General features: G+C 36.5%; 3 protein-coding genes across 16 annotated transcripts; 1 reads left to right on the forward strand and 2 right to left on the reverse strand.

Annotated features, from left to right (window-relative positions):
• The first annotated feature begins 5,494 nt into the window (after positions 1 to 5,494).
• On the forward strand, positions 5,495 to 14,835 carry LOC127809434 (protein LNK1). Of its 14 annotated transcripts, none has more exons than XR_008025111.1 (10): positions 5,495 to 5,658; positions 6,054 to 6,191; positions 10,057 to 10,643; positions 10,758 to 11,109; positions 11,234 to 11,308; positions 11,679 to 12,347; positions 12,850 to 12,998; positions 13,924 to 14,059; positions 14,166 to 14,345; positions 14,555 to 14,835. XR_008025111.1 is itself a non-coding variant. In XM_052348218.1 (10 exons), exons 2-10 carry the CDS (start codon positions 6,168 to 6,170, stop codon positions 14,241 to 14,243), a joined length of 1,977 nt encoding a protein of 658 aa, XP_052204178.1. In that variant the 5' UTR covers positions 5,495 to 5,658; positions 6,054 to 6,167; the 3' UTR covers positions 14,244 to 14,468. The 14 variants fall into 14 exon arrangements, 10 of the variants coding, with proteins under 10 accessions (XP_052204178.1, XP_052204172.1, XP_052204177.1 ...); XR_008025112.1 differs by having other exon boundaries at positions 14,580 to 14,835; XR_008025113.1 differs by having other exon boundaries at positions 14,601 to 14,835.
• Positions 14,494 to 20,345, reverse strand: LOC127809436 (probable leucine-rich repeat receptor-like protein kinase At1g68400). The gene is made up of 2 exons (XM_052348223.1): positions 16,431 to 20,345; positions 14,494 to 16,327 (listed from the first exon to the last, which is right to left on the reverse strand). Exons 1-2 carry the CDS (start codon positions 17,653 to 17,655, stop codon positions 15,672 to 15,674), a joined length of 1,881 nt encoding a protein of 626 aa, XP_052204183.1. The 5' UTR covers positions 17,656 to 20,345; the 3' UTR covers positions 14,494 to 15,671.
• Positions 20,346 to 20,427: 82 nt separating this feature from the next.
• On the reverse strand, positions 20,428 to 22,082 carry LOC127809437 (uncharacterized). Its single transcript, XM_052348224.1, has one exon. The coding sequence runs from the start codon at positions 21,974 to 21,976 to the stop codon at positions 20,726 to 20,728; it is 1,251 nt and encodes a 416-aa protein (XP_052204184.1). The 5' UTR covers positions 21,977 to 22,082; the 3' UTR covers positions 20,428 to 20,725.
• Positions 22,083 to 23,980: the final 1,898 nt, after the last annotated feature.

The following is a 23,980-nucleotide window of genomic DNA, read 5'->3' on the forward strand; positions in this document are numbered from 1 at the left end:
TGTAGCACACAACCTTATCGAGCACATTCTAAACATGTTTCCCTTCCAAAGTGTACGCATATATATATAGAGCTAGGAAATGGGCTTCAGCATGCATGCTTGCTTGCTTGCTCGATCATCAGTTTCAATATCTTTGATTACTTTCAGCGGTTACCGCTTGTGAGCTTTGGATATGGTCAAGGTGGGGACAAGCCAAGGGGGGAAGAGAGCACCAAAGGGCCATTTTGTGGTATATGTTGGCGAGCAGCTGAGGAGATTCATCGTTCCCATTTCTTACTTGAAGACTCCAATTCTTAAGCAGCTTCTAGCGGAGGCTGCTGAAGCGTATGGGTTTCCCCAGAAAGGCATCGTTCTGCCTTGCGATGAATCCACCTTCCAGCAGGCCATAGATTTCTTAGTCATGGCCAAGTGATCGTAAGTATCTCGAAAGTGCTATTTGAACACTCGGTTGTTATGTTTTTAGTAATACTCGGTGTATTAATGTGTTATATTTTGTATCATATTAATACAAATATATGACACATTAATATATAAGTGTTATTAAAAAAATATCAAAATTAAGTGTCTAAATAATATTTTCGTAAATATACGAAACTATCGACTTGCAAGGAAGATGTGTGCAGTAATTTGGAGTTTGACAATTCATTCTGTTTCCTGTAATTATTATCATTCTTTTTTCTCTAGCCATTGTGTTCTTGTATTTATAAACTTTCTATTTTATATGTAAGTGATGATGAGATTTATTAATTATACTTCATTGCTTCTTTCTCGACAATTCAAAGCCCTGATTTTTTAAGAAGATTTTAAAATATTATTATTATTTTCTAGATACAACAATATAGATTTATAGTTCTGAGAGAGTCATTTTCAGGAGATTGCAAGACATAACTAATTAGGGACAATGGGTGTTTCCCACGCTAGCCCTTTCATGGTTAAGTCGGTTTCAACCAAAAAATTGAGAAGTATTCAGGTAACTTGTGTAAAATTTTTTACATAACTTGATCGAAGGGATTACTTCTTATTTATAGAGGTTGAATGCTGACAGATGAAAAAAATATCTATATCTTTTGGGATTGTTCGTTTCGAATTTTGACGTAAAGACTTTGAATATGAGTTGACATATTCTTGGCAAGTAATAATCCGGATCCTCCCTCAAAGACTATATCTCTTGGGACTTGAGAGGGTCTCTCGAGGACTACTTTGTGGGTAAGATTTCTTGGGCCTCCCTCTTTGGATTTTTTTTTTTTCTTGGATTGTCTTGAATTTGAATTCACTTTTTTAAACATATCAATTATTAATTGTTTAAACATTTTAATAAAATACTATCATTTCTAAACTATTCAACAAACTATTATATTTCTTCCAACTCAACCGGTCAAGTTGAAATGTTGGACTTCTAATAAGTCAAACTCGTTATTAGAAGTAAGTCAGGGGTGTGCAAACTAAATCTAAACCGTATAAATCGAACCAAACTGATTGAATCGAATAAACGTAAAAAAATTAAAATAACCAATAGAAAATACTCAAAATCAAAAAAAATAACATTGTTTTATAAATATCAAAACAATATCATTTTAAAGTTTGGTTAGTTAATTCGATTCTTCCAACTAAAAAACTGAACCGAAAATTGAAAATCGAACTTTTAAGAAAAATTAATTGAATTGCACTGACAAATTCAATCGGTTCGGTTCGATTAGTTTAGATAAATAGAACGAAGATGTGTAATAATTTGTTAAATGATTTAAAAATGCAATATTTTATTAAATTATTTAAAAAATATAATATTTTTAAAAATTTATCTTGATTTTTCGTTCTATAATTATTGCAGTCCATTTATAAGTATATGGTAAGGCAAAATGGTAATCCTTAAATTTTATATTTTATAATATATCCGTCACTATATTTTAACTTTTGTAACTGTAGTCATTAAATTTTGATTTTTATTAAAATTCCCTCTATCTTTTAATTTTTTGTCAAATTTTACTAATAAAAATGATGTGATATACATTAATATAATCACAAACATCACTTGATGAGGGGGAAATTTCTTGACACCAAAATATGATATTTGTTGGTATGAAAGTATAGGGATTTGAAAATAAGAAGTGTGGAAAGGAAGTGTCGTGTAATGTAAGGCAGGGACAATGTTCTAAAATGCAATCTAGATGACCATCGAGGCGTTAGGCTTCCCTTAGCCATTGCGAATACATGCAAATAGACATTCTAGGCATTGAGCTCGATTAATCGGGCCCAATTGGCACCTAGGCAGGCCAAGTGACTGCCTAGCCGCCTAGGTCACTTAATTTTAGAGCAGAAAATGCAACTTCTTCCCTCAAAAGTAATAGATGATGCTACTACAAGTGATGAAGTCTTCAACAGCTAGAGGAAGACTCGATCTAATCTAAACAAACACAGATAAAGCATGAGAGTATGAACCTCTTTGTTTATTATAGTAGGTTGTTTGATTTATTTTGATATTTCATATATTATATTTTAGTTAAAAATTTACTATTATTAAAATATTATAATATTTTATAGTTGATTGAACTTTATTTTATTTTTTTTTAATTTAATAAAATCATAAAATTTTCTCATAGAAAAGTATATTATTTACTTTTTTACAAAAAAAAATAATACTATTAAGAAGGCCCCAACAAACTTTTTTGCCTAAGACCCCCAAATTGGTTGAATCGGCTCGATTGAGAGAGAGATTCTGTTGGACCGACAGATGGATGAACAAAGGTTGGAAGAAGGAGAAAATTGGGGATCTCACGTGCTACTCGCTGCTCTTCCTTTAATGTCTTTGGCTCTTTCTTTCTCTGTCTCTCTCTCATTCGGAATCCAAGCAAACATTAAATCTAGGATATTGGATAAGCTTTGAAAAAGCTTTGAAGTCTTCTTCAGCCACGTGTAAATAATTAGACATAAAATGTACCTTAGTCTTCTTTAGTCATGTGTAAATAATTAGACATGAAATATGCCTTTTGAAATATTTCATTTCCATTAGTATATGCAATTAGGATAATATAAATTTTATTTAAATAATTTTCCTAAGCTCCCTCTATGCGCTAGGCCCTAGGTCTAATGCATATCATGTTTTAGAATACTGGGTAGGGGTGAGCATTTGGTATCGACAGAATTGCTTAAATTGAATAGATTGAACTTATGTTAAAAGTCGAACCAAACCAACCAAAAAGATAATCAAACTAAATAAGTTGGCAAACTAAAAAAAAAAAAAAAAAAATGAAAAGAATCGAAAAACAAAAAAAAAAAAAAGAAAAAATTGTAAAAGAATGATGTCATTTTTGACATTTCAATCGACTTAGTTTTTTTAATAAGAAAACTGAACTGAACCGAATTGAAATAAATAAAATTGTCAAAATTAAAAATTAAACAGAAGTGACTTATAATTTGAATCAAATCAAACCTACAATTTTTACCCATTTAATTTAATTATTTTAATTTAATCAAAATATTATTCACCACTAATGTGATGGACAATTTGGAGTTATATGTGATGAATTGAGGATATGACTTAATATAGTTAATACAAAATATTTAAGGTCGGTAAGAGACGTATTAAATTAACAGACCACTTGTCATTTTATTATTGGCATTAAATTAGGTGAAATAAACAAAGTGCTTAAGCAAAGTAATTACGCCATAAGAGAATTCGATATTATGCTTGTTTATAATTTATTTTTAATAATATTTTAAAAAAAGGACAAGTCATTTGTGTGGTGCATGTCTTATTGATTGTTGTCGTCAAAATATAATAATAAAATTATTTATAACCAGAGAGTGTTTTAGATGTAGTTTTTGGGAGACCTATAGAGAGAAATTGGTTAGGGATGTGAGTGGTTCTCTTGTGCAGGTCTTCTAATACTTAAGTCAATCTCGCCTAAATTGTAGAATGCAAAAAGTAAGTAGAATTATAATTTAAGTGAAATTATGAGTATACTTTTGTTAGAAGAGGAGTTTCCTATTTATAAAAGGGAAGAGATTGATAGGTGGAGAGAAAACCGCGACCTTTTGTGAGCATGTTGGGCTCTTTCCTAGATTTGTAGGCGTTGGAGGTAAGATTTACTCTATTCTTCATGGTCTCATGTGAGTAGTGTTTGGAAATCAGATCTTTTGGGATTTGTAGTCTTCGGGAAGAATTTCTCACACAGTCTGGATGTCCCGCGAGAGTCTCTCAAATAGTAATGGAAGAGTAACGTGTGCATTCTTTAGAGGGTTTTTCGAAGGCCTCATGATAAACTATCGAGTGAGTTCACTCAGTTGTCTCTTGGTCTCAGTCATTTAATTGATATCTCTTAGGTTTCTCAATCATCTAATGATTTCATGCACTTGTGCCTTGTTTCTATTGACTTCTTCTTCTAAGGGTGTGTTTGATAGCATTTAGGTGGAAAGAAAAATATTTTTCAACTTGCATGAAAAACAAAACCTACCTCCCTTAGATGGAATTTTTCATGGAAAAGAGACCAAAATATGCTTTAATGGTTATACCGTGAAATTTAATTTCATGAAAAATGTAGTGTGTTAAGCACCAAAGATGGAATTTAATTTCTTGAGTGTGACATTTTTCATACTATCAAACACACCTTAATTGATTTTTTAACCTTTTTTTTTAGGCTTGGGCCCATTTTTTTGACACAACATCAATTATAACATGTCGCGTGGACTTCTTGCTCTCTTATTATTTGGATAAGTATCTTATCCTAAAGTTTAATTTTGTTGAGAATTTCGGTCAATCGTTGATTTATACAAAAAGTGAGATCTCGACAGATACAATTCTCTAACACATCTCCTTTTAAGAACTTATTAGTGTTCACTTTAACTCATTTTTAGGTGCTAATTTGATCATTAAAGAACCTAGAATGATAATCTTCATTAACATTTTAAACTTTGTATCATATTAATACAAATATACAAAATATTAATATAAAATATTAAATTTAAGTGTTTAAATAATATTTTATTTTGTACAAACGCAGTTAATTTCATGTTTTGTTAGGATTTAGTTGACTTTTCTTTTCAAACTTATAAATTAAAAATCAAACTCATAATTTAACTTTAATCTTAATTTAAAATTTTAAAATTTTATCTTAAAAATATATAAAAATTAAATTATAATTATTAGCTGTCACTTAATAAATCTCTATTTAAAAAAAATATTTTTTATTTATATATACGTAACACGTGCCCACATAAAGTATGTCATTGGCAGAAGGGTAAATAAACCGAAAGGAGCAAGTGGCTCTAAGCGACGCCATGTGCACACTCCACCACAGCCCGCATGTTAGGCCCGTGGTGGAGCCCAGTCCACGCGTCGGCATGCCATAGCACCACTCACCACGTGGACCAATCAGATGCAGAAAACAGATCGTATTTCAAGCCTTTCCTCTCGTCCACGAATTCTGATACCAATGTTCTGATCTCCGCGCCACGTGGCTCCCTCCTGACCCATCCTTTAATGAAATTAATATTAATAAAATAATAGTCGCACAGAATTTACCAAAGCTCACCGTCTCGCAGCCCCTTCTCTCTCTGGAACCGCCTCGATTGCTCTCTCCAAGCTCCGGATTAGGGTTTCCGTTCGCAGTTTTCAGATCTGAATTCTCCGATTTGCGGCCGCGTTCCTGGTTCTCCGGCAAGGTATCGATTTTTGGCGAGTTTTCTGGCACGATCTTAGTAGAAATGATGATTTTGGCTAAATTCGCTTTTTCTGTTTTTGTTTGGGGTGGGAGAGGGATGTGTTCCTTGGATAAATTTTCGGTTTATGGTTTCGTTTATTCTTTTGGCTGCTGAGGATTTGTATGGAAAACAGAAAAAAGAAAATCATGATTTTTGATTATTGGATCTCCTGTCTGAAACTGAAAACTTTATTGAACTTGATTACCAAAATTTCAATTTTCAGCGTATCCTTCTTTGCTTCCTCAGCAGCCAAATGAATACTTAGCGGTGGGGGTTGACGGGGGGAAATTTTTGGGGTGTTTGCAATTGATTACCAGAGAAAACATATTTCTTCTTTTGAAAACTAATTGTTTTAGTTCGCCTGTTGCTTTAATTGATTTGCTGAACGGAGGCGAAGGGAGGATTTGCGTTTTAAATATGACATCTTATCAGGCAAGCGATTTAAGTGCTGGATAGAGCATCTTGCAGGGATGTCCGACTTGTTTATCTACGAGGTAGAAGTCTCCTCTATTACCAGAAAGAAAATAAGTCTCTTTTGATAACTGTTGCATATTTTTCATGCTGTTTTCGTTCTTTCTTGTTGGGTAAGTGCTTAGGTTTGCCAAATTTTATACTATGGACTCATCATCCGCAAGAAAAGACTTTGGTGTCCTACTTTTATTAATTGTGTACGACATAATGTGCCAAAAGTTTGTAATAGTCCGATGATAATACATAAAACGTGGCAAACACTCAGCACAATCATAATACATAAGATGCTGCACTACTCATCATAATTATAATACGACATGAAGTATCCTTTGAGCTAGGTTTGAGGTATGCTTTGTCCACCAGTGCTGTATTTGTTAGGGTAATTCATTTGGTACAGATATCTTGTGATATCAGGTAGAATTAACTTCTTTTACCTAGAATTTTAAAATGACTTGCCTCTTCTCTATATTTGTCAAGGTTGTTTATCCAAAATCCTATGGGTTTTACACACAGTTGAATAGGTCATAAAAGAGGGGTAGACATAATTGAGAGAACTCTGGAGACTTGACCTAGTATGTGAACTTGTCAAAGTATATGGCACAGATGTGGAGATTCCATGCCCCTCTGCTTTACCATTTTATTCAACATTTTTTCCAGGCTGTATATTAATAAATTTAATGAATTTATTATTCTATTTCTATTTACGTTTCGAGACGTTTCATCTCAACAATAGTAGGTATTAATAGTTTATGTGCTTCATAAAGTGCATGCACATTTTTTAATATATGGCAGTTATAATGTAAAAATTCTTTTTATCAGCCATTTATGTTTTCAATAGACCAAGCTCTTATTATAGAAGACAACACATAAATGTTACTTTGCTCAAGCCATTCTTTCATACATCGTGTCTTGGAAAGTGGCCAGCTTAATTGCCGGAGAATGCTCTTCTGTTGATATTGCTATCACCTCTAACCTTGTGGCATAGATCCTTAATCCATTAGTCATACAGCCAAATTATAAGATTTACTGTTCCTGTACTGCTTGTAAAGTAAGTCTCTTCTAGTTGTTGTCCGTTACAGACTCCAATTTCTGCCATTACTCTCTTAGAAAGTTGAAGTCTTGCAGTTCCAGTACGTCCAACATTTCTCCACCTTTTAGAACTAAATATGTCCAATGACATTTATCCCTATGTATTTCAGGTTCTCGAGACAGAAGATAATTGGTGGAGGGCATGATTGACATGACTATCATTGTCTTGATTGCAGTCTAAGTGTCGGTTTGCAACCCTAGAGTCACTGTTCGGGAAAGTATTCAGAATATCTTTCATTCTGTTCATTCAAACTCTAGATTGTGTTGCCTTTTCAGTTTTATCTTTGTGTTAGGATGCAACGCCTGTGAATCTGGTACTGCTGTAGAGTCTCATTTCCATCAAGTTTTAGTTGTTTTAGGCTGACAGATTATGTTCTGTTCTGGTAAGTAGTGGGCAGGCAAGAAGGAGATATTTAAGCTGTAGATATGTTCTGCTATTGTAAACCCTTCCTTTCAGTCTGCAGTAACATAAGATCACTTTCAGTTGATTGTTTACAAATTCAACTGAAGATGTAAATATTGTGTACTTTCTCCACTTTAACTTGCAATATTGAAGGATGCTGTGGTGGTATAACTATTTCTAGGGAACCGAGATATACTCAGGATTATAGCTTAGCAGCTATCAATTTCCAAAAGGTGGGAATTCCTTTGATTTTTTGCCCAAAAAAGGTCAATATCTGAAATCTGATGGATGTTAGATGTTTGTTATTTTGATCCACGATTAGTGGGCCTATGCCTAAAATTCAGTTTCCTTTAACAAATTATGACATCTGCTTCTGTTTGAGCCACATTAATTCAAGAAAATTCAATCTATCTCAAAATGCTGCATAGACTGCTAAACAAATTCTGGATTACTTTTTCTTCACTCCCCTCACCATCAAATGAAAATTTCATCAACATCTAGTGTATGAATGCAGTTACCATCATTGCTTAATGAGTAGATGTACCCATGAAATTGTTAAGAGTTGGTTCTTTTGAGTGACCATGTTGAACATCTGAACTAGTTCCAAGAGTGAATCAGCTCTATAATGTTTCTCTTTCATATACAAATGACAAAAAAGTGGGTTAGACATCCTGTTTGAAGGGGTGTCTAAAGGTGTGAGATCATATTGTTTCCATAAATGTTGTCAAGACCCTAGGGTTAATACAGTAATTGCTGTAAACTTTCAGTTGCATTTCTGTTATGTTAATTGACAGCTGTAAATTTTCAGTTACAATATGTAACTGAAAGGACTGTCTTTAAGAGCAGCTATATAAGCTACTTGAGACTATTTTTGGAGAATGTTGAGTAATAACAGAATTCAATTCTTCTCTCTTCAATTCTCTCCCTAATTTCTCTCTGTTTTCTCCCTCATCTGTCTCTCTTTCTCTCTGTTCTTTCTGAATTCTCTCTCTCTCAATTTCTTCCTAATTAGCTCATAAACCCTAGGTCAGGTCTAGGAACCTGACAAATGTGGAGTTGATTGACAGGAGTCAAGGTTCTGTAGTGGTTTTCAGAATGTTTGTCTACTTGATTTGGTAGAAGGATTACTGTTATTGCCGTAAAGGAGACAGATTAACAGAAATTTAGATTATTGGCTGTAGTTAAATAAGTACTAAATTGCAAATCTTAGTATGGAAGTGCACGTGCAAACTAGTTTTGACACTTAGTATCATTATTAACCAATCCCTGAAAGTGAAGTAGAAACTAACACTAATTAGTAGATAATTGGGTGTGTGCATTGAACATATCTCATATCCTGTTCTCATGTCACATTCTATTGAGTTGGGAGATCTTTACAAATCCCTGCACTTGAGAAGTCAAAACTAACGCCCATTTGTTGGATACTTCTTGTGCATTGAACTTCTCTTGTACTGCATTTTTGTGTCTTAATTCTTTTTACATGTTTGTTGCTCTCTTAAAGTCGTTCTGGCCATGTAATTTTGCAGTTAGCATCAGCTTCCTTTCTGTTTCTTCCTAGTGTCAATTGGCTTTAAATCAAATTCTTGGAAACTTTTATTTCCACTGCGTATCTGTTAATGGTCAGAATGCCCTTTATATACCCTACCAACCCAAGTATAAAGATGAGACAAAGGTTAGAATGGCACCCTTGAAAATTGAGAGATTGACAGGACACGTAACTAAGATCTGTCAAAGTTGTAATTGGGAGGTAGTCATCATGACTGAAGGAGTTCCACTTCTTGTTCTCTATGCCTCCAAAACAAAATTTGGATACTTCTACTATCTATCTGGCCATTGTAAATGCCATTCAAGTTTAGTCAAATATGGTCGAATCATGTAAACACCATTAGTCTCCAGCTTGAAGAAGTATTCCTGGGAAGATACTAAGCTTTAGATATTAAAAAGGATACATTGGTGTTTCTTCTTTGCAAACAGTGACTACTTACAATCTTATTAATTGAGAAAGTAACCAAGAAATTATTGCTCTGGATAAGGTTCCTTGTGTCATCTGTGCCTGTTGTTTATTTGACTTTGATATATATATTTTTTTTTTTAATTTGTTGTGTTTGAGAATTAGTTTGAGGTCCTCAGTTTCTTCTTATCTACTTATTGTTCTCTTTCAGCTTCATTGAAATCTCTATTTTTAGCCTGTTTATATTTTTAAAGGTATTTGGGCTATGAAATGTGCAATTAGAACTGCAATCTTAATCCTTTTATATTTGGCATGTATAGTTCATCATCTGCAACTTATTGCAGTTTTATCTAGCTATTTTTATTTCCATTATTTTGTTATATCTCAATCTTCTTTTCTCAACACTGGAGTTATTACCGCTTAATCAATTTACCTGGTTTTACAGCTTGAAGATATTATTTGGGATGAATTTGACCAGACTGGTGATCATATAGTACCCCATCCCTGTCATGAACATTGGATTGAACGAGAACTTCATAGTGATAGCTACAAGAAGCCTCTAAGTGAAATAATTAACATTTCAAGTAAAGCTGCTGACCTTTCTAGTGCTAAGTACCTTTGTCAGACAAAGGGGGGAGGAGGATTTAAACATCCGAAGAAGGCGAGGGAAACAATGTTAGAAAAGGATTCGTGGTCTCACACACCTGGAGGTGCTTTCTGTGATTCATGTGATAACGACTCCAACAAAGAAGTGACAAGCTTGACACCTGATAATACAAGATTGTCTAGCTGTTCCTTCAAAAGAAATAAAGTTGATTCAATTGGGACTGAGTTTTGCACTGATGGTCCTATGGTTGGTGAGAGGTGTGTAGCAGATAGTGATTCTTACGATTGTCCTCTTGGTGATATTTCTAGGACAGAGAATGAGCTCAGTTTTTTCAACAATGATGGTGAGGACAAGGAATCTAATGACCTGTTATACTATGGGTGGCCAGATATTGGAAACTTCGATGATGTTGACAGGATGTTTAGGTATTTCCTATATCCTCAAGTCCCTTTGTTTAATGTTTGTCCCTGTACCCTATAGTTGTATCTATCTATCTATCTGTCCACGGATATGTATTGACTTTGTAACTGCCTTGTTAGAAGTTGTGATTCAACATTTGGGCTTGGGAGCATCAACAATGAAGATGATTTGAATTGGTTTCCATCATCACCTACTGTTCAAGGATCTGAAGATATATTGAAATCTTATTTCAAGTTCTCTCATACAGAGCCCAGTCCATTTAAAAGTATGCCAGAACACCTTGAACATTCTCAACTGAACAATACAGGTTCTTCAGCCAATGACTCCACCATGAACAGTGCATCTATTGGCTATAAATCTAGTTTTTGGACACCACAAACTGACCGGTCTGATACTTTAGGTCACTTGACTTTGGTGAATGGTTCTGATGCTATTTCTGAAACAAAGAATGGACTTACACCTAAGGAGCAGGTCAGTAGAAGTTATTATACACTCAAATGCATTTTATTTTTTACTTGCTACATTTTGTTAAAAATAGCATTCATAGATATTTCTTTGCAAATTAAAGCATGTTAGGCTTGTTTAATATCTGCAGGGACTTGAGTTTAATGGTGCTGTTTACTCTGAAATTTCAACTGTCAGCCACTCTAAAGATGACAGCAATGGACTGGTATGTTGGTAAACAATTCTATACAAAGAAGCCCATTTCTTTTCTTTTCTTTACTGTAAATTCAGTTGTCTTAAGGTTGATGGAGCTGTTGTACCAAGTTTCTTTAATTGAATGTTAAGCAGAATTTTTCTTGCCTGGTACATTTGAATAAACAGCTGTTAACACTCCACATTTGTTTGTCAATCTGCTGACAAGTGGTCAATTCAGTTTGTTCTTCAGTTACTTGTACTTCTGTTTAACCTGATTTTTATTATGAGAGGACTTTTGGTAGTAATTTATCCATTTTAAGTTAACAAAGTGGTCAGCCTGAAGTTAAACGTGTTGTTACATTTTAGAACTCTTTAACTTTTTCAAATGTATTACATGGCAGATCAATTTTCATAGGAAGCGTGTGAATCATCATAATCAGCCAGAACGAAAAAGAAAGGACCGTTGCTTAGAAAATGGTGGTTCATCCCATCATATTGGCAGGGTAGGGTCTAAAGGCACAAAGGCCCCTCCTAGGGACTCATCTCATCAAGTTTTTGCCTCCCAAGACGCTCACAACCAAAAGAAAAGCATGGGACCTGAATCTTTTGATTTTTTGCAGTCTCATAGTCCTTGTGTCCATCTGAACTACAGCCAACCTTTGGATCAAATTCCAGTGAGTTCAACACCATCTGGATTCAAGTCTGGTAGTAACAACCTAAAAGGGTCTTATTATGCATCGAATAAAGTACAGTCTATGGAGGGCTCCTTTGGGGCCCCTGCTATAGTTGATGATAAAAGAGAAAAACTGCAAAGTCAACAAGGATTTCATTCTACATACTTGAGCAGTCCTGAAAATGTGGATCTTGTAGTTCAGACTAGATCTTGTGATCCAATTTCAGCAGAAAAGCATCTACGTTGTTCTCAAAATGAAGTAGACGGTGCTGGCATAGTAAGTCCAGCAGATTTAGATTCTTCAAATGTGCAGGAAAACTCCTGCCAGAGCTCTGGGTTGGATGAAATCTCACTGGAAGCATCTAGTTTCCATCAACTTCAACAAGTCATGGAAAAGGTACAATGGAATTCAATCTCTTCTTAATATTTTTACAACTGGGATCTGATTTTTCATCTATCATGCTCTGTATTAGGAGCATGAACTTTTTGTGTGTGAAACATATCTGCTAGTAGTTGTATGCATGCTCCTCAAACACAAGTAAGTATTCTGCACGTTCTAAGATGTTAAGGATTTGATATGTTGGCACCTCATATCAAACCTTACTACTTTCATGAATGTATTCATGTATTTCAGGTTGGAAATGTCTGGGATGATCAATTATAATTATGCTATTTTAACTGTGTTTCTTGTCGTAGTATGCATTCTATGAAAAACTCTCCCCCATAATGCATAAAGTAATTCTGCCAGTTTGTGCCCCCTCTTATTTGTACAAGTAGATTTCTGCATGCATCTATGACAGCTTTACCAGTTATATTGCTGTATTGTTCATGATGTATGCTACTGTCATTTCTTTTGAGTATAGGTGATTTGAATCTGCTTTTCCCCTCTTTTTTTTCAGCTGGATACAAGGACAAAATTATGTATAAGGGATAGTCTGTACCGCTTGGCTAGGAATGCTGAACAAAGACACCATCAGAGAAATTTGACTGGTGGCAGCATGGATGATGGAGGCATTGGTGGAGTCTTCATGGGTGAAGGGACAAATCAGTATGCTACTATTGTTTTGCCTTTTGTGCTTCAATTTACTAATATGTTCTCTGGAAAAGTGGTTTTCTCACATCATCGTGTCTGTGTGGTCTGTATATGTTCCTATAGAAATGCAATGCTGCCTATTTTTGCCTGATACTGCTAGTAGTGATTATTGTTTTCTTCTGAGTCACTTGACTAACGTGGAGAGACCCAGGAAAATTGGGGTTGAAGTAAACTTGCTTAGTGATTGCATTTAGATGTAGGGACTATTCCTCACTCATAAAGGAATAGGTTACTCTTGCAGGGCCACGAAATGGGGGAAAATGTAAGTACATGAAGTTGTGCTCCAGCCATTTAAGTGAACTAGAGAATCCCTGTCTTGGTAATATGTGAAACAATCGATGATTTTGCTATTATATGAATATAAAATTTAATATGAAACAATGCATCCATCCACTAGATTAATTATCCCCTAAATAGCAGTCCGTGAAATAACTGATAATGTATGGAATATTTGAATCAATTATTCCTAAGCTCTTTTGTACTTGAGAAATATGGAAGTTTATCATTAACTTGGTGAAATGAAGGCTGATTGTAGCTAATTGCTGTAGCCAATGCCAGGTTGTTGCTTTTGTTTAGGCTTTGAGAATATTTAATATTCATCTCAACCTAACTCAATTATCTCAATTATCTCAATTACTTAGGGTTGAACCCACAAAACAGAAGCACCATTTTCCTGAACTACCAAGAGACAATTAACTAAAAGGCCTTTGCACATAGTGTTATCACTGTATCTGACCCCTGCAGTGATACGGCCTCTTACTGTGGGGCACCCATCATAATTTGCTCTGGAACTTTTTATGCACTGTTAGATAATTTTGACTGATTTCACATCCGTCTTTGCCTAATTTTGACTGATTTCATAGGTACGTGATTATTTCAGGTGCAGTGGATTCATTGATGTGGAAACTAATACAAATCCCATAGATCGGTCTATAGCACACTTGCTGTTTCACAGGCCTTCAGATTCATCTGCAATGCTGGCTCGTGATGGTCCATCTCCCAAGTCCTGTACCATGGTAAGCTCTCAAAAAATACATCAACAGTGCCATAGTTAACGATAGATGACTATATGCTATGAGCAAATAGCTTCATGTAAGTTCACTCCATGGGATTGATGAACAGATTCATGGGTCTATAACCAGTCCACCAATGATGGCCGAGAGCGCTGGCGAAGGAGATAAAAGAGTGGCTAGTCACTGATGTCGATTGGCCGATGCATTAGCTTCAACACAGTATATATCTATTATGGATTGCAGACTTACGGTGCAAGGTCATGTGTAAAATGCAACTCATGGAATCCAGGTTTGATGCCATGTTCTAGATGTCTTATCTGGGATTTGTTTTTTGCTACATAGATGACACCATCCTTGTAAAGCTATTTATGTTTTCATCTCTTGAGTATTAATGTTTCACGGTTGTGGTGCACCCAAATGTCCCATTTTAATTTAACTTAGGCTTGTGGGGGGGGGGGGTTGTGACTGACATTTGGTTCTTCCATTGTTATGTCTCAGTTCATTTAACCCTCTTCACGTTTAGTGCACTTGTATGCTTCCCTAGTCTTCCAGAGGTGAGGTGCCAAGGGAAGGGTGTCGATGGATTCAAGGAGCAGTATCAAGGGAGGAGAGCTTTCAAGTTGCCATTCGTTGGTCGCATCAACAAGTTACTAGCCTGGTGTATACAGATGATAGCTTCAAAGATTTGCTTCTCTAATAGACCACACATATTATCAAACGCATGGCAAGCAGTTCCTTTTTAGAGTTCTTGGGAAAAAAAAAAAAGCACGTATCCTCTATTCGATATAGTTTTCATTCCCAAATTTATTTGGATGGTGAATCAGCAGCATGGAAATCAACCTTTTGAGAGTCAGATTTTTTATGAAAATGATCTAAAATTTGCTCAACTTACAAAAAAAAAAAAAAGAAAGAAAAGAAAAAGTGGTTTAATTTCTTGACAAAATTTTCAACGATCAAGTCAATCTCGATGCTAAAGGTGGAGCAAAATAATAGTATGTAAAAGATGATATATTTAGTTCGTGAAAATTGTGTTGTGTATTTATATAAACGTGTTGTAGAGTTAATAGAGGGTTATGATTAAATCAAATAGACGATTAAATTTTATTTTATATGTCAGTTTTGACAAAAGGTATTAAAGATTTGAGTTTGAATATAAATTTAAATTCAGTTATCTCTTATATTAAATCTTAACTTAGATTTAGAGTATTTAGTATTTGTTTGTTTCTATTTAAATTTAAGTATCTTGAAATAATTATTACTTTTAGAAAATTCTAAGAATAATATTTATATAATTTTATTTAAAATTATATATTTCTCCATCAATAATTAAAAGATTGTTTCGATTAAAGTTACACGTGAATTATACTAGTCTTGTTTGTAAGCATTTTATTCGACATTTTTCATATTCCCCAAAAAAAGGGGGCATACAAAGCTCAGCAATATATGCAAAGGTCTAGCTTTATTATTATCACAATTATTCACAAACATCAACAAGTGTAATCAGAAGGGTCAATAGCCATGATTCATGAATTGCATTTTGGCCATGGCCACTGGTACTTTTTCACATGGCACCAACAATCTGTACTGTAACAAGGGAGAGAGCTCTGAAGAAAAATTAGGCCGAAACTTGTGAATCATCCGTGAACGATTGGTCCACAGAGCCGTCGTCTTCTTCCTCCGAATCCACAGCCATCTTTATGTTCTCAACCTCCCTGGCCACCTCACTCATCTCCGGCCTCTTTCCCGGCGACTTGTCGCAGCACCGGATGGCTATCTGCAGCAGCCTCAGCATTGAATGGTTGGCGCTCCTCTGCGCCAATATTTCGAGGTCAAAAACCTCCACCGTCCACTCCTCCCTCACCGCCCTGTGAACCCAACTAGCGAGATCAACGGCGTTGCCAACACCCTGCGGCGCCGCCAGAGCCGACATCCGGCCGGTGAGCAGCTCGAGGAGGAGGCTGCCGTAGCTCCAGACGTCAGATTTCTTGGACACTCTCTTATGGCTCAAGTACTCTGGTGACCTGTATGCCACCATGCGCTGAGCCACAAGGGGAAGTGAAACGAGCGAGCCGAGGCCGTAATCACAGACCAAGACTCTGTCATTACCGTCGAGAAGAACATTGGTGGATTTCAAGTTGCCATGGGGAACAATGGCTTGTGGATTACTAATGGGGCTGTGGTGGAGATACTCCAAAGCTCTGGCTGCACCTCGAGCCACTGATAATCTTTGATTCCACCGAAACGGAACTCTCTCCTTCGTTCCTCTTCCTCCTGCGTGCAGATGGCACTCAAAAGCAATCAATATCAAGTTCCATTACCCAGTGAAGGCGGCTACAACGGGAACAATCTTAAAGAAGACAGAAGAGTCAATTACCATGAATGCGGTTATACACGTTGCCATTTGAGGCGAACTTGCAGACCAACAGTTTCTCATCTTTGGAGTAGCAGAAGGCCGTCAGGGGCAACAAGTTTGGGTGCTTCAGATCAGCTATGGCTTCCAGTTGCTTCGTGAACTCATCCTGGCTCAGAGGTTTCAAGTCCCTTAGCCGCTTCACAACCATGGCCGATCCATCATTCAGCACAGCCTTGTAACATTTGCCAAAGTTTCCTCTTCCCAGTCCTTCTGCCGAGGCTTTGAGAAGATCATTCAGCTCGAAACCGCCATCGCCTTCTTCGCCGATGAAAGTAAGGCTGCCCTTATCACATCGTTCGCTTGCTTCCACTTCCTTCTTCTCGTCAATCTTCTCCACCACCGCCTCTCTTGAGACAGAGCTTCTTTTCTTCGTTTTTCTCTTCAGCCTCCTGGACTTCCGGAAGTAGATGACGGAAAGGAATGACAGGAAGACGAAGCCAACGACTCCAAGAGCCAAGAAAACTGGACCATAGGGAGACTTGGACGGTGAAGAATCTCCATTGTTGGTACCACCACTAGATGTCGTGTTGTTGGCAATTTTGCAGGCAGCAAAAGACGGCGAACTGCAAAGTTCCCGGTTACCCGAAAACGACGAGAAGCTGAAGGATTGAAGAACTCCAGTGTTGGCTATTGGCCCTGAGAGCCTGTTGTTTGATACATTGAATTCTCCCAAGCTGGACTGCGTGAATTCTGGGATGGAGCCAGTTAACCTGTTGTCCTGAAGCTGCAATGTCTCCAAGGAATTCAGTTTTGTAAGAGAATCTGAGATCAACCCATCAAACATGTTACCTGACAAGTCAATCTTCCTCAACTTCTGGTTGTGTGACAAGTCCATCAGGTTCCCTGATATTGAGTTGTTCTTGAAGCTCAGGATTGACAGTTCTGTGAGCCCAGCAAGCGCATCAGGCTTGACTTTCCCGGCCAGCCCCATGCTTTCCAGCACAATTCCAGCGACCCGGCCGTTGGAACACCGGATGCCATGCCACTGCGGGGTGTGACTTTGAAGGCTAATCCAGTTACTATTCAAGAAAGAGTTGTTGAATTGACCTGCGAGTGCCAAAAGGGCATTCCTTTCTGTTGAGTTGAGACAGCTTGAAGGACCATTATGGGCGGGGGCAGGGTTGCATGATGCAAGAAAAGTGAACACGAGTGCCAGGCTGATGAAGAAGAACTGAGGAGACTCCATTACTGTGCAATTCAATGTGGGGTTTAGCTATATTTGATGGATAATTAGATCATCATAATGAGAGACCCTTTTACAGCAAGCCGTTGATATTCATATTGTTGAAGAGGAAAACAAGGAGATTGCATAGAAATGAAGGATTCTCAGCTGAGAATCCTAGGATTTCTATAGAAATGTTCAGTTTGTGAATTTGATGAACTTTGTCCCCCAGCTACAATAGTCTTAGTATGCCCATGCACAAATATTAAATTGGTTGAAATTTTGGTCTCTCCCCTCTTGTGTTTGTTATGTTAGATGGATGAACATTATGCCTTGCTTTCTTCCAATCCAGATAAAGGAATATTACTTGGTATATAAAATCTTTTAATGTATCTTGTTTATTGATAATTACTGTTTAAAATAAGATAATAGCAAAGTGAAACTTAAGCCTTTCATTGCTTACTCGGGCCAAAATAAATTCGTTTATCTTTTGACAAAAATGTCATGTAATTAGATAAGAGAGAATGTTACGTCCTTAAATCAATAAAAAATTAAATAATATTCGAATATAAAAACTCAATACATCTATTCGGTAAAATAAAGGAGACCTGATTGGCCTATAAAATGTTACATCAACAATAATCCCCAGCTTGGTAGGGTCAGCTATGATTTTTTTAAATAAAAATATTTTTTTAATAATACAATAATATAAAATTGTAACAAAATAACAAATTATTCACATTGGCCAAATGTGAATGATTAAAAATGTACAAATGTATTCGAATCTTTACAAAACTATGTCGAGAACACTATTTGTACACTAATTTTTAACACTTGCAAAATTATAAATACTTCTTTACGGAACTAACAACACTTCTTAATAAATTATCAACTACTTTTTCAAAATTATAAACACTTTTAGTACATGTAAAAAGTATTTATAATTTTCAAAACCAATGGACATTAGGACCTACAAGAATAGTAACATAACTCTTAGCAATTTTGTATATTATGGTATATACTTCAAAATATACATGGAATTAGTCCTAAGTTAAGCCCAAAAAAAGGAAATGGAATCATGAAAAATAGATAGTTTAAAATTTTAATCTACTAAACAACAAGAAAAAAAAAAGAAAAAGATATGCAAATCACTCTCAACATTCGAACAGAGAAAAAAAAAAGACGACAGTCGAACCGAATTGGCTCAGCTCGTTAGTTGAGGGGGTCTAAACCAGTTGTTATTGATACCTTCTTCTCGGTTCCTTCTTCCTTAACCTGATGAGTACTCAGAGACTCCTGAGTCTGTAGATAAATTCTGCTCCTCCCATCAGAGGGCAGCAGCAGCAAAGGAGGAAAAGAAGACAGAAAGAAAAGCAACATACCTTGTCTGCTATTAGACAAGCTGTAATCTGATCAAGCTTTTGATTTTTGCCATAGAATGACCGAAGAAATCTCCAAGTAAACTATATTTTAGGTCACAGGGCCCCACTGCCAAAAACAGATAGTAAATAGACCACATTCATTTTATCTAAAAATGTGGCCTCAGTGAAAATGTGTGGAATTCGAATCCAAATGGAGATTGCAATCCCATATCAGTCCTATTAATATCCTACCAAAGAGCAATCCTATGCATACTCCGGATAGATTTCATAGATTGTACAATAGTAATCCGAAGAATAGTACCTCTTTCCTCTTTCAGCATCCTATGGTTGGAAAAGCAACAAAACTAATCACAACTCATAGTTAAGTCAAAAATGAGATTCAACCCTCCCTCCATTCCCAAACAGCCTTAAATCTCGGATGCTGGAATGAACAACTTATATTGCTCAAGTTTCAAACTGGAAGGAATTATAATTCTAAAGGTTTTAGGGAAACCAGGTTAGAAATTGATCTTCGCACATCATTTCAATCTATTTTTCTACTCTCAAATGTCAATGATTCTCTGCATTTTGGTCATTTGAAAAGAAATTCTAGGTCTCAACTCGTGGAAGACCTCTTAGAAGAGGTGAATCGAGTTTGGTTTCAGAAGTCAGACTCACATAATAACTAGAGAAGTAGTCGTCTTTAACTCAATTCTACTGAATAAAAAATCAAATTAGTAGGAAGAAAGGTGGTAAACCAAGCAAAGGGAAATGCTTTGATTGCTTAAATCCCATCTATTCTGCAATACAAGACTTCATTCCCACTTCACTTACAACCTTAACATCACTTCTCTATAGAATTCACTTGTGCTAGGTAATGACCAGAACTTGTCTATAGATTCTATTGCACTATACAAATAACTTTTATTGAATGTTCCAGAGTCATGGAAGTCTAGAATTCATATAGCCAACCCCACATAGTGGAATAAAGGCCGGATATGTTGAATGTTCACAGCAGTGGCGGATCTAGTAGTCCCAGGGCAGCTCACAAAAAAATTAAAATTTATAGTGTAAATGTTTTAATTTTTTAGTAGTAGCCCACTATTAATTTTGCCCAGCCCACCCCCAATTTTGCCCAGCCCAGCCCAATCCATGTGCCTGGATCCGCCCCTGGTTCACAGAGACGTGTCAGTTCACTGATTGGTGTCTACTGTCTAAGCTGATCATGTTTGCACAAAGGTGTGAGCAATTGTGTCAATGTCCACAAAAACTGAGAAGTAAACATTAAACAGAAAGCAATAACTAAAAGCTATAGAGTTCAAGGAAATCAAGCAGGGCCCAATAAAAAAAGGGGGGGGGGGGGGGGGGGGGGGAAGTACTATTTAAGTGATTCAACCCAGAACCATCAGCAGGACACTCAAGGAAGCATCAACCCTAACAAACAACTGAGAAATAAATCAGTGGGAAAAACAATCGCCAATGAAGCGTGTCCAAGCAAGGTACAGGCTTGCACAAACACAATCTCAGACACAACACAACAAGGATTAGAATCCAGAACTGCAGATTGGTACACAACATTACAAGTAAAAAGTAATCTACAGGTGCAATATCAATATATAAACACTCACATTCAGTTCCCCCTATAACTCTAACCTACCAACAAAGAAAAAATGTAACTTTACCAGGAAAACCAAAAGTAAAAACCAAGATGATAAACCTTGCGTTCCCTGAATTCACTTTGAAACCAGAAGTATCTCAGGCTTCTTAGCCTTGCTTGGCGTGTTAGTGTTGGAAGCAGCATTAGCCGTGGCGGCTGCCCTTGCCGCCTCGCGAGCTCTCTTGTCGAGCTGAATTAGACTCCGTGTCGCCAAGATCGCCTGAGGAGACAAGTCATGGGAAGCTCTAGCGTACAAACATCGCACCGCTACAAAAGCAGCATCCTTAACTTCTGCCGCATTGAGAGGTCCCAATAGACAGTGACCTAGAATTCTCAGCACTGGCTGTAATAACTCCCAGGGAAGAGGGATTCGAGACCCTTTCGGCACCAATTCAGTGCTATTTTCTCTGATTGCCAGAATGCCCATCTCTTCGGCAACCTCGTCCATTTCAGAAACCCTAATTCCGTCGGAAAACCCGTTTCTTTCGATGTTTTCTTCTTCGGTGGTATTGTCGAATTCGGACTTGCAGGGACAGTCCTGGCCGGCCCAGTCGGCGAGAAATCGGCAGAAATCGAGTTTGGACCAAAACGGCATTTGAGAGATCTGCTTGTAGTAGCAATCGAGTGCGACTCCTACGATGCAGGCGCGCTTGGTGGATTTCACGGCGGTTTGATGCTCGAGCGGAGAAGAAAGGACGCCGATCGACTGAGCCCTTCGACTGCGATTAGGGTTTGGCTTGTTCCGTGGTGTGTGGTAGAGAGAGGGTTGAGATAAATCGGGAATTGAGACGAGAACGGGCTTGCCGCCACGAGCCTTGGTCTCCGCGGCGTAAAGAGAGAGCAGAACGGCTTCGAAGCCGGCGAGAGAGGGGGCGGTGGCGGAGTCCGACGAGTGGATACGAGAAAGGTAGATGCCGGAAAGGAGGGGAACGAATGAGAGGACGACGAGCCGGAGGTCAGGATCAGAGGAGAGATACGTATCGTAGAGCCACTGGCAAAAGCGGTCATCGCCGGAGCCAGAGAAAGGGGCGGAGAGAATTGCGGAGACGGTGGAGTAGGCGGCGAGCGAGGAGAGGAGAGAGCGGGCGGGGCGGTCGGAGTCGGCGAGAGCGGAGAGTGAGGCGGCGGAAGCCGGCGCGAGGAGTGAGGAGAGGAGGTGGATCCGAGAGCGGGCTTTGGAGATGGACTCCCACCAAGAGTGCATTGGGTCGGCGTCGTTGTGGTGGTGGGGATGGGAGTTGCTGGTTTTTGGGTCGGAGGAGGAGGTAGTGGAAGACGACGGAGAGTCGCCGCCACCGCCACGATGGTGGTTCAGATTGAAGTTCATTTTGGTGCGTGTCGGTCTCCGCCGTCCGCTGCGCCCGTTGAGTTGTCGGACGGAGAGATAGAGACTGAGAGAGAGAGAGAGAGAGAGAGAGAGGTAGGTGCCGAACTGCTGGTCCATAATATCTATAGGGGAGGTTATGAGCGTCTGGTCGGGTCGGGTCGGTTCCGCTGGGAAACAAGAAGCCCCGTTGATGCTGTTGACTTTTTGGCACGAGGGAGCCCCAAAAATTTACTTTAGCATATTAAAATTTAGAAGGCATGTAAAATAAAAAAAAAGTAAAAAAGTGTGAAATAAGTTATTATTTAATATTAAATTATTTCTTATGTCTTAAAATTAATTAAATAATTTATTTTATTTGAAGAGTTAAAATTAATCACTATATTTTTTAAAAATACAATTTATATTTAAACAAGTCATATTTTTTATTTTTCATCACCACCATAAGAATTGGGTTCAAATTTTTTTAAGTCTCAACTCATCAATAGACTCGTCTCGTGTGTCATTTTTTAGCTTATAAGGTATATTGCTTAGTTCAAGATTTTTTTTACCAATTCAAATTAAATAATTGATAAATCTATTCCGTTTAAAATGAAAATAAGTTAGGGTTATGAACTTGTAATCTATGATTTGATGATCAAGTTAATTTCATTATTATAATATTACAAAGACTTGTAGTGTCATTGAAAATAAGGTTAAAATAATTATTTTATCTATAATTATTTAAATAATCCAACTTATTTTAATCTCTATTATGGTTAGGTATCATCTCTCAATTTTACTTAGATTGTAATAATGAGTTCATGTCTCATATTAGAATGCAAAATAAAGTGAGAGAGAACGAAAGTGAAAAGAGGGAAGAGAGATTGAGAGATAGAGAAAATAAAAAAATAATAATAAATTAGTGATATTTAAATTGAAGCTCGGTAATGATATTAAGATTCATACCTACCTGATCATGAGTCTAAAAGCATCTCTAATGGGGAGTGGCATCTGGGGTGCCATTTCCATAACCGCCAAAATAGCACCCCAGATTAAAAATTAACCACTCCAATGGAGGTGGGATATGAGGTTGTAAAATGGTAACAACCCTCTTGGGGTACCATTTTTATAATCTCTGGAGAGAAAAAAAGAGAGAGATGCAAACTCTAATCTCCATTTTTAATTGGTTTATTTTAATTTTTATTATAAAATATTGATTATTTGAATTTAAAATATTAATGATACCTCTATTTTGGCACTTATCATTAGAATAGATTTATTTTTTAAAGTGTTATAATACTATTTAAAGTTGTAAATAGGTAATTTAGCACTCCAAAATAGCACTCCTAAAGACAAAGATGCATCTTTCCTCGTCTTGTTATTTCTTTTCATCATTTTTTTTTATCTTTTTTTTATATGAAGATGGAATTTATTTGAACTCTCCATAAATATTTTAGAAATAAGAGAAACATTTTTCAATTTTTAAAATTTGTAGCAATATAACCTTCAACATTCATAAATTATAATTAATCACTTAAAAATACCTAAAGTACCCTCGTTTACTCTTTCTTGTCGACTAGTCTTCAACTACCATGGTTGAATTTTGTTCACCATTGAACAAACCCACCATGACTAAGAGATTAAGGCATAAAAGAACTCATTAGTCAACATAAAAATCTTCACTTTTTTTTCTTTTTTTCACATCCTTTCCTATCTTTCTCTTTTTCTCTTACTCTTTGCACAGGCCAACGAGAGAAAGATAAATAATTTAAAAATTAAAAAAATACTAAAGACAATGATTGGTTAAGATACAATAAATAATTTTTATTTTTAAATAATATATATTTATCACATCTTATTTTTACTTTACATATAATCTTATTAATTGATAAGAAATGCGTAGTTTTCTGAGATATTTAATTAATTAATAAAATTAATTAAAAATAATAAATAATAAATACATATTATTTTAAAATAATACACATTTTATTACAGTTTTAAAATTACCTAAGAACAATGATTACC

Source organism: Diospyros lotus, chromosome 9, assembly GCF_014633365.1.
Source record: "Diospyros lotus cultivar Yz01 chromosome 9, ASM1463336v1, whole genome shotgun sequence".
Lineage (NCBI taxonomy): Eukaryota > Viridiplantae > Streptophyta > Magnoliopsida > Ericales > Ebenaceae > Diospyros > Diospyros lotus.